Source organism: Rhinoraja longicauda, chromosome 26, assembly GCF_053455715.1.
Source record: "Rhinoraja longicauda isolate Sanriku21f chromosome 26, sRhiLon1.1, whole genome shotgun sequence".
Taxonomy (NCBI): domain Eukaryota; kingdom Metazoa; phylum Chordata; class Chondrichthyes; order Rajiformes; family Arhynchobatidae; genus Rhinoraja; species Rhinoraja longicauda.
This window is the reverse complement of record NC_135978.1, coordinates 29,629,180-29,646,467: the sequence shown is the minus strand read 5'-3', so window position 1 is coordinate 29,646,467 and position 17,288 is coordinate 29,629,180. Positions and strand designations below refer to the sequence as shown.

Genomic DNA, 17,288 nt, shown 5'->3' with positions numbered 1-17,288 from the left:
TCAATTAAATTCAAAGACAAATTAAGCTGCAGCCAGCATGCAGAACCGTGCCTATCTTCCACAGCAACTGGAGTGGAGCAGTTGAAAGTGCATTCAACTTGGGAAAGACAATGGGAGGAACGAAGCGGAGAAAATTCAATTTAGAGCATCCAAATATATCTTCCTATACATCAGCTGATTGGCATCAACCCAATGACATTAGCAAAATTTAGACCACTGATTTTTGACCAGGAATATTGTTTAGTAATATGGGGTGAAATTGTCAAACAGGAAATTCAAATTTAGAAAATCACACCAAAAAAAACAAGACACGGGGGAACTGCAGATGCTCGTTTACAAAAAAAACCCAGTTGGAATAACTCATCGGGTCAGGCAGCATCTCGAGATGGATAAGCGACGTTTTGATCGGGATCTGAAGAGGGGTCCAGTTCAGAAACACATCTTATCTATATCTTCCAGTGATGCTGCCTGACCTGCTGAGTTATTATAGCACCTTGTGCATTTTTGAAAAATCAACACATTTTCAAATGCGTACATGTTAATATTCTATTTTCCTATGATTTCACATTTTTGAAGAGATGGCTTGCAATATTTCTGGTTTATGTGGCCCTCCCTTGGAGACTCTTACCATGCATGGTCCTAATGCATTCAAAGCTTTGGAAATCCCAAAGCTTGATGGTCATGTCAGCAGAACAGGATGCCAACAGCTTGCCATTCTGATCAAAGGAGATATCTTGTACAGAGTCTGTGTGACCTTTCAGCGTACGCTCAAAGTCTCCAGTCTCGTAGTCCCAGACCTATCAGGGAAATACAAAATCAGAGTTAAAATAACTCCCAGCATTTGCCAATGTTCTTTGCTGCCATTCAGCAAGCACAACAATCAAATATCCTTGCGAATAATTACTTACAATGTACTGCTTGACAATCCAATGCACCCCACTGCTGCAAAACTGCAGTGCTGTAAGGAATTGCGAGGATTACAGACGACAGGAAATATGAATTTTAATTTGCTCCAAATGACTTCCATGCAATTATTAATGCGAATGCAATTTCTACCAAAGACTAATGACATGCAAATAGAAAGTTAATTAGAATAATCAGCTTAAACCGTTCCATACCTACTTGCCAGATCTCTTCTAAGGTATAAGAGTCTATTAATAGCTATAACTGGTACATATGCTCATGAAATAAATGTTTACAGCAAATTTAACTTGTAAAATGTTAATTATGGAGATCTGAATTGTGGCTAAAGTCATGGGCATTTAAACGGTATATAAGTGAAAAGGAAACCAAGTTATTCAAGATGCTTTGATGAAGGGTCTTCAATAGGAGAGGTGGCTGATTCTCTTTGCAAAGATGCAGCCTGGCCCACTGAGTATTTCCATCATATTCTGTCTTTCTTATTTATCAGTTAGTTAAGGCACAAGTTTTTAAAAATCATTCTTTTAAACTTCTCATGTAATTGCACTTTGAGAAATAGTTTCAATCACCTCTATGGCAGAACAATCTTACTATTACATCAGTCAGTAAAGATATTCAGTGTGCATCTGTCTGAAACATGGAAACAAAGAAATAAGCCTCTACTTTAGACACCATAAAATTTAGAGAATGATAAATTCATGGGCTTCTAGAAGAAATAATAACAATTCAGTAGACAATTTGTTCATCTAAAAGCGAGACTACTTATCACTCAATTTCAGCAATTCTAAATAGAATTGTGGATGATGCCAGAGATCTGGAATGCTTTTAAATACCCAGCATAGTCAATGGCTTCTAACCTCAATGGCTCATGTGCGAGCAGCCAATACTCATTATTTAGCACCTTATATAATTGGAAGTGAAGGAAACCTACTAATCAAATTTGATGGGGAAGGTTGAGAAAAGATACCCAACATGTCTGACAAAGTCATGGTTTTATACAGCTTGGAAACAAGTCCTTCAGCTCCAAACTTGCCCACAGCGGGAAACATGTCCCAGCTACACTAGTCCCACTTGCCTGCATTGGGTCCAAACCCCTCTAAACCTGTCCTATCCATGCACCTAATTGTTTCTTAAATGTTGCAATAGTCCCTGCCTCAATGACCTCCTCTGTCAGCTGGTTCCATACACCCACCACCCTTTGTATGAAGTCCTTTGAAGTGCAAGGCTTTAAAGAGGACTCAGTTCAATATGGCATATTTTGTGATGCCACAAAAGTCTAATTAAAGCAGCAACAACCAAAAACTTCCCTTCGTCCAAAATTTAAGAAAAGTTGAGTGGTGTTATTCTATTCATTAATATTTATTGACTACACAGATTAGTACAGTAATTTTATTTGCCAGATACTATGCATTTATCGTGGCCTTTAAAAATGTCAGGTTTTGTGCCATTTGGTAACTAAAGAAAATTACTGTGCTAATCTTGAAACTGAATGATCACTTCCCATCTTGGAACTGAATGCTCAATCTTCCAAACAGCCAGGTAATTAATTTAAATTACTGCAAAATCTGCAAGATAAATAACTGCTTACAGATTATGCTGTATGCTATTTCTTTCTTGCTAACACCATCAATTCACAAGAATACAGACTCAAATTACACAACTGCCTCCTTTGTTCTGCAATATTAAGATTTGTGGGCACAGGAGACAGGGCAATGTGGAACAGATATTATTCATCAGCTTTAATTCAAAATAGCTTATTTTTGAAAGGGCTACAACAAAGAAAAAAGACAGTATTGTTTTATTCTATAACTTGGACAGCTTTAAATGCATTTACACGTTTACAAAATTACTCAAGCTATCTATTTGGCAGCCTGCAAATGTTGAATCCTTAAAAAATTCAAAGTTATCAAAAATCAAGATTGCAAACTTGACTTAAAAATATTGAAAATCGTTTAATGAAAATCTTATTTGAAGTGCAAAGGGCTTTTCCTCCATCACCCAGCAAATCTAAGAACATGTTCACTATAAAAGCAGTGTCTATTTTTACTTTTAGATTCTTGGATAAAGCACTTCATTTGTTAACACTAGCATAAGAGCTTTGTAGCAGATACCATCACGAAGAGCATGAATTACTGATCAAATGCTCAGGAAATTAAGTCAAGCTGAACTAAACATCATGAAAGTACATACATATATATTTTGCAGAGGTAAAGATATTATTTAGCCTTTATAACTGTTACAGTGTCAAAACTGCATCCAAAATGCTGGATCAACGTTGTTTTTCTTACCATTTTTTCAGTACTCGAAATTGTTAATTCCTTAATGATGTTTTCTACACCAGGCAATTAAAGCATGGATAACAATAGAAACTAAGCATCTAGACTAGATATGATCAGAAGGATGACAAATGTGGAAATATCAGAATTTCCAGCCTTGATTGGTAGCTGGTGACCTTGTCGTAACATATGCTCTTGTCCTAAGAATGCAAGCAAGGGGAAGATAGTCATCAGCCAGATAGTTCAAAGCCTGCTGACTTTCATCGGCCAACATCATGCAAGCAAAAATAATGAAGGGCAGTTAATGTACCAAGCATTAGACAGTGTCTTGAGGGAAGATGTGCAGAAATTTAACAAGAAATCAGAGATAAATGTGGAATTTTAATTTTAAAACGATACATTTTTAAAACAGTATTTTCCGAATAAAAGGATTACTCCAAATAATACCAAAACTTGAAGGGCAGGCGTGATGTCTAACTCAACTATACGGGTTTAACAATGCACTCACCAAAGTATTATGACATACAAATTTTATGCAGCTGCTATTTATTTGATCTATCTTGTAATCAAAGTTCCTCACATCACAGTAGCCTTTTCATTTCCTCGTTTATATATTTCTCGTAAGCTTGGTGTCTGTATTTCACAAATGACTGCATATCTCAAATGAAGATGCCAATTTGACCAAAAAACATATTAAATTTTTAATGCCATTTCTTTCATTCTACTAAAATGTAAATCAACATTTACTCACAGAAAAAAACATAGCATTTTATTAAAGCAGAGTCTAACTCCAGAAATTTGATCCATTTAAACCAAGTGACCTTAATTATACTCCAAGAGCCAGATCCTCAAGAATGAACTTCCTGTTTTTCAATTAACGGCAAGATCTATCCCAAGTAGACGTGACCAGTCACATTTTCAGCCTATTCAATCCCCTGTAAATGAAATTTCACACTGCATTTTTTACAATTGGCCTGATCGATCTGTGGGATAATTGTCCCTTCACATCCCTTGTACTAGAGTAAAAATAAAAATGGGTTTACACAATGAGCTTCTAACCAAGATCACTGCACTTCCATTTCCAAAGTCGAAACATCACTGCAGGTCAAAGTTGCTATGCTCAATTAAAGAATTGAAAAAAAAAATCAAAAATCTCTCATCAAAAACTGAATGTAGAATAGAATATTGTGATGAATTAAAACATTTTTGCTGTATATTTACTCCATCACATATTCAGCTTCTCCAGAGGCAACTACTCTATTCATGGGTCTCAGTCAGTTAAACAACACATCAAAGCAACAGGCCAACAGCCTGTAACTGAATTAAATGTTAATTACATAATCATCTTATGGCTTAAATTTGGCTTGGATGGAGATCTGATAGAAGTACATAATATTATGAGGCACATAGATAGAGTAGACAGTCAGAAGCTTTTTCCCCCCGGAGTGAAAGTGTCAAAGGCTCGAGGGGAAAACTTTAAGGTAAGAGGGTGAAAGTTTAACAGAGATGTGCAGAAAAGCTCTCTTTTTAGACGGAGTGGTGGGTGCCAAGGATGGAACATGCTGCCAAGGATGGTGGTGGTAGGGTCAGACACAATAATGGCTTTTAAGAGGCTTTGCGATAGGCACATCGAGATGCAGGGAACATGAAGGATTCTGTAGGTAGAGAAGATTAGCTTAACTTAGCATGTTCGGCACAGATATTGTGGGCCAAAGGGCCTGTTCCTGTGCCTTTCCGTTCTATGTTCCATAGAAATTTTCTTTCCAAGGAGTATTTACCTTTATTGTGGCATCCTCAGAGGCTGATACCATGACACTGAAAACTGGATGGAAAATAACTCTTGTGACTGGACTTCTGTGTCCACTCAGAGAATATCTTTCTGGAGGACGAGGGATCCATTCTTTTGGGTCACGTTTTTGACCCAGGGGGCCAGCTGATGTAAATTCTTCTTTCGCTTCATTGAGCTTTGATTCTAATTCCATAACCTGTTGAACAGAAGAAATAAAGATTTTATTTCTAGAACTGAGAAAGGGCAGATTAATGGATATTAATGTTGAAATTTAGAAGCGTAATTGGAAGGGTAAGAGATAAAAGAGATTGTATCTGGAAACTAGATACCATGCTGCAAAGAGGAAAGCCATTTTTCTGGTCAGTTTCTATGTCTGGAAGTTTAAAAGGATCTTTCTGAGAATCACAGCTATGCAGCATATGTTGAGATCAAGCATTGATAAATATAATGCCTGCAATAGAATATGTTCTTCTCACATGGAAAATAATTATGTCTTTTAAATAGTGGACTAAAAATCTTGTCAAAAATTAAATACGCTGCTTTTTAGGGGGAATTGCTTTGTGTTTACTGATGCTTTATTCTGGAGAAATGATTTCCTTTTAGAGATGGGCAGAAGCTTGATGCTAATGAAATGCATAGCTGTTCTCCCCAGCCTACAGGCTGATTTCCATCATGTTCAAGATGGGAGAATGGGTTGAATATATGATAATAAAAGCTGCCCCATAACCAAGCAGGACACAGATTTTAAGAAAATCAAGCCTATTCTTTGTCACTGTTTACCAGATCCTCAATTCCCAAATGAAACTGAATACTACATTATGACCAAGCAGTTTCTGATTCTGAATCACAAAGACGAGGTTATATCTCCAGGGAAGAATGCAGTGAAGAAAGAAGCTAAAGAGTTTTAAGTCCTTAACCTAAATTCTTCAGATGTCTATAGCTCTCCGAGCTTCAATATTAAATGAAATTTCCTATCTACAAATGAAACTGAAATGAATTAAAAGAGTTTCATCAATCAAATCCTCATTATGCCACATGCCACTTCAGGAAAGCTGAATTTTGATGAGCTTTCATCTGGAATAATTTATATGCTCCCAGAGAAACATGGACATAAATTCAAGCTTGCATTAATTTTCCAAAAATGCATTTAATCATTTTAGGGGCTTCTGATATTATTCTAATCTCCTTCAAGGATTGGAGGGGAATTTTACACTCCTGTACCAAAACAAGTACCTTTCTCATAAGATAGGAAAGAAATAGTCCAATGAGGTAAAATTAAATACAAGCCAAATGTGCACAGGCCTGATAGTGTTTGCTTTGCTCATATGACAAATATAATATAGTTAGACCTCACCTTCTTCTGTAATCTTATCACGGAGGTCCATTTTTTCTCCAGCAATCCAGCATATTTTTTGTCTAATTCTTCATTCTAGAGAAAAAAACCCATGTGAAATAATATTGCATTTTCCAGCCTGATAACAAAAAAAGAAAAATACATCACATTCTATTACTCCATTGGGTTACTGTTAAAACAAGATCAGTAATCAACACTTTCCAGGCTCTCTACCCAAATCCATACAAATGGTAACAGAAAATTGTGATCCCCACTGTGCTTGAGGATTTCTTTGATACTGCCAAATAGTGCTTGTTACCTATTATGTTTAAATTTGCAGCCTATATCCCCATGTTTCTTTTAAATGAAGATCCTTTTTTGTATTTTATTTAAAATACTTCTTGCTCCAACTCGTTTGACAGTGTATGCAATCTTACTGATGCAGCTGGGCAGCTTGAGTTACAAAGAGAGGTTGGATAAGCTGGAACCTTTATCCCTGAAGCATTGGTGGCTGCAGAGTAACCTTAAAGAGACGTATAAAATAATAATATGGGGAGCAGATAAGATGGATGGTCAGTCTTTTTCTCCAGAGTTGGTGAGTCTAAGACTAGAGCGCATAGATTTAAGGTGAGAGGGGAACGATTTAAAAGGGACCCAAAGGGTAACTTTCTCAATGGAACAAGCTGGCAGAGAAAGCTACAGGACAGGTACAATTAATGTTTAAAAGACATTTGGCTGGTGAAACAGACAGAAAAGGCATAGAAGGATATGGGCTTAGGGGCAAACTAGCCTGGAAAACATCTTGATCATAATGGATGAGTTGGGCCAAAAGGCTTGTTTTTACACCATATGACTCTATAATTCTATCCATGACGCACTCATAAATGTTTCTCATAGAGGCTGTCTCAATTCTCTTTACAAGTAGGATATCTTGGAGGCGAATTTAAAAAAATTCTTCAAATAAAGATTTTTTGATGTAACATAACTGAATTATAACACTTAAGTACACCAGACAAGACAGATCATAACTGTTTAATGCAACTGTAGTTCTTTTACATTATACATCTGGATGGAGGCCCTGTGGCCTTTTTGATAAAACCTCTTTACATGGCATTTAATTCAATTGCCACAATGGGAGTCTGAACAGATGCTGGTACATTGACTATGAAGGCAAATCTTTGAATCAAGATGCAAAGATTACCATTCACAAAACCAAACTCAAAGCTCAGCTTCTCCAAATGCCTAAAAGTACAAACAAAAATCTGATTTTTTTTTTAAATGCCAGAAATACTCAGGGCAGGTAGCATTTCTGGAAAGAGTAAAGTTTATGCTTCAAGCCAATGACTTTTCAGCAAAAACAACAGCAATTGCTTTTGAATAATAAACCATTTGTTTTTTTTTTGCATTAACATTAAGTGTCCCATGTTTGAAATCTGAAGCACTAGATTTTAATTGAAATTATTCAATTCACCTTTTTATAAACCTAATACCACCAGCAAAGGACATGGATAAGCAAGCAGCTTTGGAATCTAATTAGATAAACGTTGCCAGAACAAGCAATGAACTGATAATTTGAATGTGGCTAGATCAAAAATGAAAGAATTACTAATGCTGCATTAGCATTTTAGAAATAGCAGGCAAAATTAGTTTCTGCACAGTTGATTTTGTTTTTCTTTTAATTCTTAATGAGTCTGGAGTTTGCAGTTCTTTTCTACTGTTCTTCAGGGGACATTTTAGAGATAATGAAGAAGTGACCCACAACAGCTCTGGATAATTTTAGTATCCACATGACACAATTTGTTGGCTTTGGTTTATGCTATCACATGGTAGAGATCATCTGGGGAACCTGAGCACAAATATCAGTTGTGTCCGAGATTTAGATCCAAGACTCATGGATGAGAATCGTGCTTGCTTATTTTGTCACATCAGGTTACATTTAAAGATAAGCTGGTAGGCCTTTTGCATCCCCTGAACCCACATTCCCGAAGGCCTTTGTACAGCGAACATCAATATTACATGCAACATTTAAAGGTCCAAGACAAAAAGTTGTTTTCTGCAATTTCCAACACAATCCAAATAAAGTACCAATCAAGTTAAACAAACAATAGTTTACATCAGCTTTTTTTGTCATTTTCTTTCAAGAAATTAAATAATTTTGTAGCAGCCAATTACACCAGTAGAACATGTTCATATAAAGGGAGAATAAAAGTGGACCCTATGCATGGAGACAGTGTAAGAAGTGTTTGCAGTTTAAAGGAACCCGCCCGGTAGGCCCAGCACGCCATGGACGGATGACACACGGACTGGAACCCGCCCAGAAGGCCTGGCTCACCTGCCACAGATTGAGGACCCCTCGGGAACCCACCTGGAAGGCCAGTAAGCAGACCGGCTGCGGGAGGGAGTGCATGGCCTCGACGGTTGGAGGCCCTGCAGCAGCCTGGGGCTTGGCAGGTCCGGGCGCCTCTCCCAGAGGCCTAGCACGAGAACTAGACGCGACCTAAAACGGTGGAGGACACCAACAGCTATACCATTGGCCTGGCCGACCCTGCAATGCTGCCAGGACAACTGACCTTCATGGTCAGGTCATTATCCCTGCACTTACAACTACTGCGACTTGAAAATAGCACCAAACCGGTGACGCTGTATACTGTATTAGTGCACTTCTGCTATACAATTGAACTGTATCTGAGATGCTTATTGAATATATATCTAAGTGCTTCTGTATAGTGATACTTGCATTGAACTGTATACAAAAATGAATTTCACTGTACCTCAGTACATATGACAAATAAAGTACCATGACCTTGGATGCAAGATCCACAGGGGGAATTTACTAAACAAGCTACAGTAGGTCTCAATGGCAAAGCAGCCATCTGGTACTACATATGAAACACACAAATAACAGACTAGCAAAGATTACCACGTTTAGATGGGGTGAAGCCTTGAAATAGGAATTTGAAAGCAAGGATTAGAATTTTAAACTAAATTCACTGGAACACAAGGGGCCACAAATAGAACTTAAAGATGAAGATAAAGTATACAGGATGTCACGTTGCCAAATTGCCTTGAACTTGCGGAAAAGTAAAATGGAGAAAATTAGAAGTTTATTTTTGATGAAGATCTTGTTCATGGTGGGTGAGGGGTTGAAATTGACACAAACAGAAGATAACAATAGAGTGAATATGGGGGAAAGCCAATGAGAAAAACTTGACAGTCCATTGAAGATTTCTGTTTTCTAAGGCAACTTAATGAAGCATCCAAAAAGTTTGTTGAAGGAGTGCAACTGCATGAGCAGTCAAAATAGCTTCATTATTTCTACTTTCAAGAAAACGAATGAAGTGGTCATCTTTTTGTATTCATGGTCTCTTCACACATTTTCAATAAGAAGGCTCAAAGCTAATGCACCATGTTGACAGGTATGCTTCAAACTCCAGAGACCTTTTTAAGAAATGAATTAAGCACAGTCACTATGGATACAGCTGCCTCCACAACACTGAAAGGAAAGGTTTAGAGGGATATAGCCAAATACAGGCAGATGGGACCAGTGCACATGGAGCATCTTGGATGCTATGGACAAGTTGGGCCAAAAGGCCAATTTCCATGTTGTATGGTTAACACGTTTAATACTAAAAAACTTTTTTCTCTGGAGAGGGCAAAAGCTGAGTGAAGATTGTGAACTGAATTCCTTAGAAACATGAACATTGAACATTTCTCTCACTTTCTCTGCAACTGTTTGCCACAATGAAAATGGTCTCAGCTCCATCTACATTGTATGCAGGCGTATCCACTGCTTAAATGCTCAAGAAATACTGAACACCAACATTTAATTTCTCATATCTGATCAGATTTCTGTGAAATAGCAAACCAATTTGACTTACCATATCTAATTCTGCCTCCTTCTTAAAAACCGAATAAGCCTCTTCATAGCCATTAGAACGAAGATAGTCAGCTATAGCTCGATTTCTGAGGGAAAAAAGTCGCATTTTTACAAAAGGGACAAAATTAACCACCTACTTAGCATTGTCAGTCATGTCAAAATAGTGACATTTTGAAAATCGCTAGTAAATCCTTCCAAGAACCCACATCGTGTCTAAGCCAATAGTAATGGGGAGTGCAAAAAAAGTATAAAAAGCACAACTGCAAGTTGTTTCCACACATTTTTCTCTTACTAAATGCTGATGTAGAGGCTTTGATCAAAAACTGTGCCACAGAAATTCAAAGAAAGCGAATAGATGCATGTTCTCCATGTATTGGCCTACTCACTACACCTCAGAACATCTTTTATCAACCGCGAGCAATGACTCAGGAAATATTAAACGTCACATTTCACAATACAATCTAACAGTGGTATATTGTACATAAACAAACACTTGACACCAAGAATAAATTATCAATTGAAAACAGCTAAGGAACTAGAGGAATTTTCAGTGCTTCCATTGATTAGTAAATAGTGGTTGCTGTTTAATGGTTAGAGTGCTTTTACTTACAATTGAATAATCTAGCCACTGGGTTCCTATGGAAAATATTCAATATTTAATGATGTTTAGCAATATGCGTATAACATTTCCCATTGAATACTTATTGTTTATTTTACCGCTTTCAGTGGTTTGCTGCTCAAAACTTGCATTTTTAATGACAATTATCCTTTCTGAGCAGTTAAAAAAAAATTCTAGCCTTTAATCTTCTTAAATTAAGTTAGAATGGTTGAAGTTTGTATCACTCCATTCATGTGAGGATTTAAATTTCTTAACTTTAATTCTCAAACTACTTTATTGCAATCATGCTTTTCTCTTATGAAGTTCTCAAAAAGAAACAAAAACATGTTAAAATCACTTGACTAAAAATTAATGCTGATTGTGGTATTTTACGTTGATGATCAAGAATAAAACACTTTCCCAGAGTGAATGTTAGTTAATTATTTTCTTTGTATATATTCAGTAAAAAGAATTATTGGGCAACAAAGCTGAACAATCTTTAATACTAATCTTTTTAATTAGGTGCCACATAGCAAAAAGATGTCAAAACACTTCACAGATGTGTTAACAAAACTTACTGCTGAACACAAGGAGGTATTGAAAGAGACTACAAAGTTTGGTCAAGTGATAAAAACTTAAGAGTTGAATGCAGGAGTTTAGAAAAATAATTTCAATGCTAATGTCCGTGACAATTTAAATTGACCTCTACCAATGGGAGATCAAGTTTATGAATTACAGAGTTTATGCTATTAAAGAGATGAAGGTTGAAATGATGATTTGAAAACTCAAACAAGATTTAAAAATCAAGACATAAATTACTGAGTAACCAGGAGCCAGTGCAGGTCAATAAGCACATTGTTGATAAATGAACATGCACTTGTATAGATAACAAAGGCTTGAGAACGTCAAGAAAGGTAAATCAGAAATAGTTCAAGTTCAATATGACAACAAATTAAGAATTTCAGCAGCAGGCAAGACAAGGGCCGTTGTGCGGTTAAAGCTGGAATGTGGCTATCTAATCCAATCTAAGTGAAAATAGAAGTGTGGCCTAATTTCAGAATTCTGGTCAAACGTAATAGCATGGTTGGAAACAGTCTGATTCAGCTTCATACCATCAGGAAGAAGGAGGGAGTGTGTGATTCTAGTCTTCTCAGTATTTGGGGGACATTTCTGGTATTTTATTAGGAGTCAGAAACTTTCTAACAACAGAGACAGTGAAGAAGTTAAGAGAGGTGACGTAGAATTGGATACATCTGGATAATGATATTTTTTTCATTAAGGTATGGATTTCATTCAATTGTCATTAATTATAAAGTGCCAGAATTTTGTAAACCCTAATAAACAAATTGCATAAACTTAATTCATGCTATTTGTCCCATTAAGTCAGTACTCCGTAAGCCCACAGCCACTGCCAATGTTCATGACTAAGGAATTTACTTCAAAATCTTCACTTAGCTTTTACCCTCATTTCCTCATTCCCACAGTGAAAGCTTGAAAGATTCCAAGCTTGCAACCACAGAACCACCTCAAGGTGCTGCTAAAAAGACCCCCCCCCCCATCCACTGCCAAGGTCACAAAGAATGCTGCAACACTTATTTTTCTAAACTTGCAGGCACTGTAAATTTCCAGGTGTGGGAGAATACATGTCAGTAAAATCAGTGAGTGGACTTGGGGGGAGTGGGAGGGGGGAAGAGGAGGAAAAATCAATATTGTTCGAAGCATCTCTCTCAGGAACAGTTATTTAAAACTAGCACCCTAATTGAGAAAATGCAGGGGTACTGCTTTATAGGTTCAATTCTCTTAGTGTTATTTGAGAAGAACAAATCCTCATTATCTGCCGACTTCCTGCCAGTGGATTCATGTATTTGCCAGGTCAGCTATGTAATACTGGGAGTAGTTGGCAAATGTAGCGCGATCCTCCATAGCTCTCTCGTGGTGTTCAGTGTTCCTATTTGCTATGAGATGACTGCACTGTATTTAAACAATAGGAGCGAGACCAATCACTTAAGGGGCGACAAAGTAGGAGAAATGGGTCAAAAGTGAGTAAGTCTGTATAGCCAGCGGAAAAAGTCTAGTGCGCTTCTTAAGCTGAAATCTGATCACAAGCTGAAACTGACCTAAAAGGTGTTATATCCACAGAGGTTGGCCACAGCAGATTATTATAACCTTAGCTTATTATTATAACCTTAGCTTAGCTATCACGAAAACACATACCTCTAAGCCAGCAGTCTTAGAGGTATGCGTTTTCTTGATAGCCTTTTTTCTCACAAATGAGGAATTAGTGTAATCATCTGCATAATATCAACATCTTTGCAAAAGTGAACAAATTTTCATCTATCCCTATTTGTCCTCATGAAGTCAAGGGTGATCCACCTGTAGGAGTGGATTTTGCACTGAACGCTCATTAGTTGCAGTAACATAAGTTAAACAGCATAGCTAGTTTCAAGAACAATCTTGAAATTTACAATGGAAAAATTATATACTCAAATGCAGCATTATTTTTCGTGTTATTTTATTTCTCTTAGGAAGCGTTGCTGAAGTAGAATTCCAAATATAGTTTCTGCTTTTATAGGGAAACTACAATTAAGTATAAACAGAAAATGCTGAAAACACTCAGGTCTGCTTTTTATTTCAATTTAGGATATTTAGCATTTGCTACTCAATTATTTTAAGACTTTCAAATGACATTTATGAACAGAAATAACATTTCAAGAAAAACAGTTCACAATATTCTGTGCTGTCATTGATGTCACACTTGACCATGTGATGAGTTTCAGATCACAGCTTTGTGCCATCAATAACAGTCCCCATTTGTACTAAAGTAACATTAGCTAACTCAGTTCCTGCCTCAGGTCATCAGCTGCTGAATTCTCATCCATATCCTTGTCATGTGTGGTCTGGACCATTCTAAAGACTGGTTATTTCGACAAACATGTTCACACAAAACCCTGCTGGCCAACTATCCAGTTGCCCCAAGGTCTATCCACCCATCAGCTATGAGCTTGCTGGTTGCCACTATTATGTTTTAAATTCTAATCCTTGATTTTAAATGTCTCAAGGAACTCTTCCCACACCATTCCCAATTTTCACCAGTCCTGAAATCAATATCTGTTGTCATCAACACCACTGTAGACCATGCTTACAGACCTACAATTTAGAATTATCCCCTTACTTAGCGCCTCTCCATCTCACTTCTCCTTCAGACACTCCTGAAATCCTGGTTTTGGAGCAACTTTGGGAGCATCGGCTAGTATATATTTTGAGTATTGCATAGTAAAGGAAGAGAGGGGAAGCAATACTGTTAATGCAATGGTGTTTTAGGCATAATGGTACCTAGATGGTTTGATAACGCTCCTATGGATCACTTTAGGATATTCCGTTAAACAGATCAGGTTGTTAAAATAGTAATTTACAGCCATAGGTATTGTATTTATACTGGCCAAAACATTGTATTCCAAACTTATAAACTAACTTAAAATACATTGGAACTCTTTCCCAATACTTGGTCTTGAGTTCTCATTCAACTAGAATCCATGTTCACCGGAGATGCTGCCTGACCCAGTTACTCCAGCAATTTGTTTTTCTTTCAACTATCCAGATCACCACCCCATGAAAGAAAATATTTCTCCTCAATTCCCATTTAAACATTCCACCAATTAATTTAAACCTATGTCCTCTTATTATTGCGTTGAATGCACAAATATGTATACTTGCAATTTGGAAAACATTAACATTAATTTAATTGTTGGTACAACCAGTTAGATTGTGATGCAACTCAATTCCCATTTTCACTGGAAGCCAAATTACTATTTGTGTATCTTTTCGGTGTGTGGTATGTGACTGCAGAAGGATCATTGCACTGGAACCTAATGTAGCCTAGCAGAGGTACATACATTTGTTTTATTGGCAAGGTTGCTGCACAGCAATCAGGAGTAAAGCCAAAGTTATTTTAATCTCCCCAAACTCAGGAGAAATTAGATTACTCTTGTGGAGCAGAGCACTTTTAGTTTGCACAGCTTGACATTTCCCCTTTTGCTTTTTAAGTGAACAACTGCTCTTTTGATGAGACAATTTTGTAAACCTGTTTCCAAATCCCACAAATGTAAATATTTATGATACCTTTAAACAGTCTCCCAAGGTGTGAATAAATTAAACTATTCAACTGCTCAGTTAGCATTTCTCAACAGGGTTGTCAGATTAATGCTTACTAATAATGCAAGGGATATGTCAATGTTCCCCTTTGTTTTCTAAAGAAACCATATTTGGAATCAAATATCAACTCCAGTCAACAGTGCAGTTTTCCCTCAATTACTGGATGTGGTAATAAACCATATCAAATCAGCAATTATTTTGTAGGTGTTTAAAAATTACAGGCCAATGGTCAGTTTAGCCAAACAATACAAAATTATGTTCCCTATTAAATAATCTGAGCCAAATATTTTAAACCCAATAATGTTAAAGCAATACCTTGTCAAGGTCAAATTAAGGTCAATATACCACGCTTTGAGATTTACAGTATTGATATATTTTTTTAAACAATATTTGTTTTTACATCAAAATTGTTCATAAAGATTGGAAATCTGTTTTGTTACATTAAGTTTAATGACGTTTCTCCTTGGTACATGGATGTAACTGTGAAGTACATGATCATCATTTGAAATTCTAAATTAGCCTTTCTCTTTAACATATTTGGCTGAAAGCCAGGAAAAAAAACCCAGTCTTATACAGGGCCAATTCACAAAGACCACAAGTTCACACGACTTGTGGATTGTGGCTTTAGCCACGGATCAAGGTAGAAGGAGATAATTTCAGACGTCAAATTTCTTGCCACTGACCAATATCCAGTTACACAAAGTCGGTAAAGTACTTGTAGAAATGACAGGCAGAAACAAGATGAAGGTCAACTACACTGGTCTCAAAGTTTTGAGGTCTCAATTTTTTTGTCCTCGTAGTACGTCATGGAGCCATTTTTGCAGAAACATTTAAAAAGAAAAATAACAAAAATCTGTGAATTGATAGATGAAATATAGTCTGCATTTTAATGGTATCATCACACATACTGTCCCCCCAAAACACTGATAACACTGCAAGAGGCGTAACGAACGGCGGGTTTTGCCTACTAAAATGGCTCCTTTGCGTACTACACTTCAGTATACGCGATTTCAACGGAGTGGTCCATCTTGTTCCTCTAGTATCTTTGACATCGAGGGAGTAAATTGTAGTGAAAAGCTGTCACAAAACTGCCCCACATTACTCTGCCTTCAGCATTTTTGGAAAACAATCTCTTCAGTTCAAGTGGAAATATAGATACTACATCCAGCAAGCAATGAAGTTTTCAGATTTCATGGCCCATTCCTCATTGAAACCACACAGGAAAGAGGAATTCAGCTCATTGTTCAAAAACTATTTTCTGCTCAAAACCTTGTATTCGTTTCCAACTCAGTTAATTTTATTAAAAAAACAAAAGCAGAGTCAGACACCAGCTATTAAGATTGTACTGTTAATTTCATGGGCCTAAACATGACCAGTAAATCCTATACTGCAGTGTGCAATGATGATTCCTTACCATCTCCTATCAAGAAGATCGTGGGACAAGGACAAAAGGAGACTAAACAAATACAAACTTGCATGCTGCCTAGTTATGGAACAGAAATGTGCAGCACATATGCAGCAATTCCTTGGTTTTAAATTGAAAAATTCAAACTAAATCCAAATTCAAGATATTACTCTAAGATACTGGAAGCATTTCACTCAAACATCAAAAAAAAATCACACATTGCTGCAATTGCTGCAATTTTAAAAATAAATAAAAGGATCTAGTGGGAGGGAGGAACTGAAGGGAATCCACATTAGTCAGGAAATGGTGTTAGGTAAACTGTTGGGACTGAAGGCAGATAAATCCCCACGGCCTGATGATCTGCATCCCAGAGTACTGGAGGTGGCCTAGAAATCGTGGATGCATTGATGATCATCTTCCAATGTTCTCTCGACTGTGGATCAGTTCCTGTGGACTGGAGGGTAGCTAATGTAACTCCAATTTTTAAGGAAGGAGGGAGAGAGAAAACAGGGAATTATAGACCAGTTAGCCTTACATCGGTAGTGGGGAAGATGCTTGAGTCGACTGTTAAAGATGTAATAACAGCGCATTTGGAAAGCAGTGACAGCATCGGTCAGTCAGCATGGATTTATGAAGGGGAAATCATGCTTGACTAATCTTCTGGAATTTTTTGAGGATGTAACAAGTAGACTGAATAAGGGAGAGCTACTGGATGTGATGTATCTGGACTTTCAAAACGCCTTTGACAAGGTCCCATTCAAGAGATTAGTGTGCAAAATTAGAGCACAAGATACTGGGGCATTGACATGGACAGAGAACTGGTTGGCAGACAGGAAGCAAAGAATAGGAATTAACAGGTCCTTTTCGGAATGGCAGGCAATGACTAGTGGGCTCGGTGAAGGACCCCATTTATTTATAACTTCTATTAACGATTTGG

At 37.1% G+C, this 17,288-nt stretch overlaps 1 protein-coding gene across 2 annotated transcripts in view; it reads right to left on the bottom strand.

Annotated features, from left to right (window-relative positions):
- The window catches only part of pafah1b1a (platelet-activating factor acetylhydrolase 1b, regulatory subunit 1a), a 105,695-nt gene that overhangs the window by 22,277 nt on the left and 66,130 nt on the right, over window positions 1-17,288 (bottom strand). For both annotated transcript variants that reach the window (XM_078422572.1, XM_078422573.1), the window contains exons 3-6: window positions 10,198-10,282; window positions 6,341-6,415; window positions 4,976-5,182; window positions 629-797 (exon numbers count right to left, since the gene is read on the bottom strand). In XM_078422572.1, coding sequence (XP_078278698.1) covers window positions 629-797; window positions 4,976-5,182; window positions 6,341-6,415; window positions 10,198-10,282 — 536 coding nt within the window. The remainder of the gene's footprint in view (window positions 1-628; window positions 798-4,975; window positions 5,183-6,340; window positions 6,416-10,197; window positions 10,283-17,288) is intronic.